This window comes from Myotis brandtii, unplaced genomic scaffold, assembly GCF_000412655.1.
Source record: "Myotis brandtii unplaced genomic scaffold, ASM41265v1 scaffold797, whole genome shotgun sequence".
NCBI lineage: Eukaryota > Metazoa > Chordata > Mammalia > Chiroptera > Vespertilionidae > Myotis > Myotis brandtii.
Window position 1 is genome coordinate 334,649 of NW_005371210.1, and position 2,670 is coordinate 337,318.

At 64.1% G+C, this 2,670-nt stretch overlaps 2 protein-coding genes across 2 annotated transcripts in view; both read left to right on the forward strand.

Moving 5' to 3' along the window:
- LOC102249210 overlaps nucleotides 1–2,670 on the forward strand; it is a gene marked incomplete at its 5' end in the record, with an annotated part of 29,470 nt that overhangs the window by 10,061 nt on the left and 16,739 nt on the right.
- On the forward strand, nucleotides 989–2,664 carry RAC3 (ras-related C3 botulinum toxin substrate 3 (rho family, small GTP binding protein Rac3)). The gene is made up of 5 exons (XM_014531253.1): nucleotides 989–1,233; nucleotides 1,311–1,428; nucleotides 1,539–1,601; nucleotides 2,191–2,350; nucleotides 2,440–2,664. Exons 1-5 carry the CDS (start codon nucleotides 1,004–1,006, stop codon nucleotides 2,568–2,570), a joined length of 702 nt encoding a protein of 233 aa, XP_014386739.1. The 5' UTR covers nucleotides 989–1,003; the 3' UTR covers nucleotides 2,571–2,664.

The window sequence follows — 2,670 nt, forward strand, 5'->3', positions numbered from 1 at the left end:
AGGCGGGGGTGGCCAGCGCCCCCTCCCTGCTCCGCCGCCCCACCCCGGACACGTGCGCCTGAGAAAACGTGCGGGCGATGGAAGGAAATTCGGGGGGCAGAGCCCTTCCAGCCTCCCCCCTGGCGCCCGCGCCACCTTCCACAGTGTAACCTCGACGGCAGCGGCTGTTCTGAAATAAAGAACTTTTTCACTTTGTGATACATTCTCGCCTCGGGGCCTTCCTTCCACATCAGCCTGCGCCCCCCGCTGCCCCAGGGTCTCGGGGTGACGAAACAGTGCAGTGGAGGCAGGGGGGACAGCCTGGCCTGCCCCTTGGGCTTCCACCTGTGTCCCCTCCCAGCCCAGCAGGCCCTGGGAAGACAGCGTGACTCAAGGGCCAGCACTATTTGCTTAGCACTTACTATGTGTCGGGCCCTGGGCTCAGTCACACCCCTCTGTTTTATCCTCTCACCAACCCTGATATTAGGCCCATTGAACAGGTGGGAGAACTGAAGTTCAAAGAAATTAATTTGTCCAAGACCTTACGGGATTGGAAGCCAGGTCTCTCTGACTCCAAAGCTCTGAGCTCTGAACTGCTGTGCTCGCTGATGAGGCAGGATGGTGGGGGCAGGGCAGGCTTTCCCCAACAGCCGGGCCCTGTACTGCGCTTGGTTTTTTATGGGCTTCGTCTAATTTCCTTTTCAGCACATTCCTCTGAGGAGGGACTCACCCCTGTTTTCTAGATGGGGAAACTGAGGCATAGAGAGATGAACGGACTGGCCCAAGTTGGTGCCACAGGCAGGGGGTGGACCAGGTGTGAGGGCAGAGCCCTGGTCAAGCTCGGGAGTCCCTGCGGCATTGTCCAGTTCAGGGGTGTCTTGGGCACCCTCTGCTCTTAACCCTGGGTCCCCCATCAGCGCCACCTGGGAGAGCTTTTCAAAACACAGGTTCCCAGTTCCGCCCCCAGCCGCGGGTCAGACTCTCTGGGGTGGGGCCTGGAGTCTGCCCTTTGACAAGCACCCCGATGACTCCATGGTTCTCAGGTTTGAGAACACTGACACGGGGATCCTCAGATGGGGAAACTGAGGCCCAGAGGGGTGAGCCTGGGTCTTTCCTGAGGGCTGGGCTCGGGGACCAGGCCGGGCCTGTGACTGACGCCCTCCGGAACTTCCTGTCTTTCAGAGCCGTGGGCAAGACCTGCCTCCTCATCAGCTACACCACCAATGCCTTCCCAGGAGAGTACATCCCCACCGTGTGAGTGCGGGGCGGCGGGGCGAGGCCGGAGGGGGGCACGGGCCGACCTCCCTCCGTCCGTCCGTCCGTCCCTGCAGCTTCGACAACTACTCGGCCAACGTGATGGTGGACGGGAAGCCGGTGAACCTGGGGCTGTGGGACACGGCCGGGCAGGAAGACTACGACCGGCTGCGGCCGCTCTCCTACCCGCAAACCGTAGGTGGTGACGGGCAGCCCGGGGTGGCTGGGGGGCCCCGAGGGGCTGGGGGGGGACACAGGGGCCTCCTGGGCCGCCTCCACCCGCGCCCTCCTTCCTTCCTCCCAAGGACGTCTTCCTGATCTGCTTCTCCTTGGTGAGCCCGGCCTCCTTCGAGAACGTCCGAGCCAAGGTAGGGCAAGGCCGGCCGGGGCCTGTCCGAGGGGAGGGGCCCGGGGACCTGCTCCGACGGGAGGGGCTGAGGGTCCTCTGGAGAGAGAGGAGGTGCCCCCCTGGCGTGGGGTTCCCCGGGCTGGGGGCCGAGGGTACAGGCTGGGCAGGGTGGCGAGCAAGGCTCTCAGAGAAGGGAAGGGCCCCGGCTGGGAGCCCCTGACAGGCCTGGAAGCTTCTAGCTGGGGATTTTTTTAAAAATATATTTTTATTGATGTCAGAGAGGAAGAGAGAGGGGGAGAGAGAGAAACATCAATGATGAGAATCGTTGTTCGGCTGCCTCCTGCACGTGCCTTACTGGGGATCGAACAGCCCGGGCCTGTGCCCTGACTGGAATCGAACCCCGAACCCTTCAGTCCACAGGCTGACACCCTATCCACTGAGCCACACCGGCCAGGGTCTGGCTGGGAGTTCTTGTCCCCCATCAAACCTAGTGGTCACCCGTGAAGCAGGAGGGCTCAGGGTGGGTCTCGGGGCGCCGTGGCCTGCCTGTCGGGGACGGGCTGGGGTAGGAGCCCCTGAGGGGTAGGGTCAGAGCTCCATCCCCACAGTGGTACCCGGAGGTGCGGCACCACTGCCCCCACACGCCCATCCTCCTGGTGGGCACCAAGCTGGACCTCCGAGACGACAAAGACACCATCGAGCGGCTGCGGGACAAGAAGCTGGCGCCCATCACCTACCCGCAGGGCCTGGCCATGGCCCGGGAGATCGGTGAGTGGGCTTGGCCGGGCCATCGCGGGCGCCCAGCTCGCACTCGCACCCGCCCTCCCCCCTCATTCTCCTCTCCCCGGCGCCCCCAGGCTCAGTCAAGTACCTGGAGTGCTCGGCCCTGACTCAGCGCGGCCTGAAGACAGTGTTCGACGAGGCCATCCGGGCAGTGCTGTGCCCGCCCCCGGTCAAGAAGCCGGGGAAGAAGTGCACCGTCTTCTAGCCCAGCCCGGGGACGGCCCCACCCCTGCCGTGTCTGCTGTCGTGTTGAGCTGTCCTGTGTCAGTCTGTGGGGGGTACAGAGGGTGGGGAAGGGCTAGAAG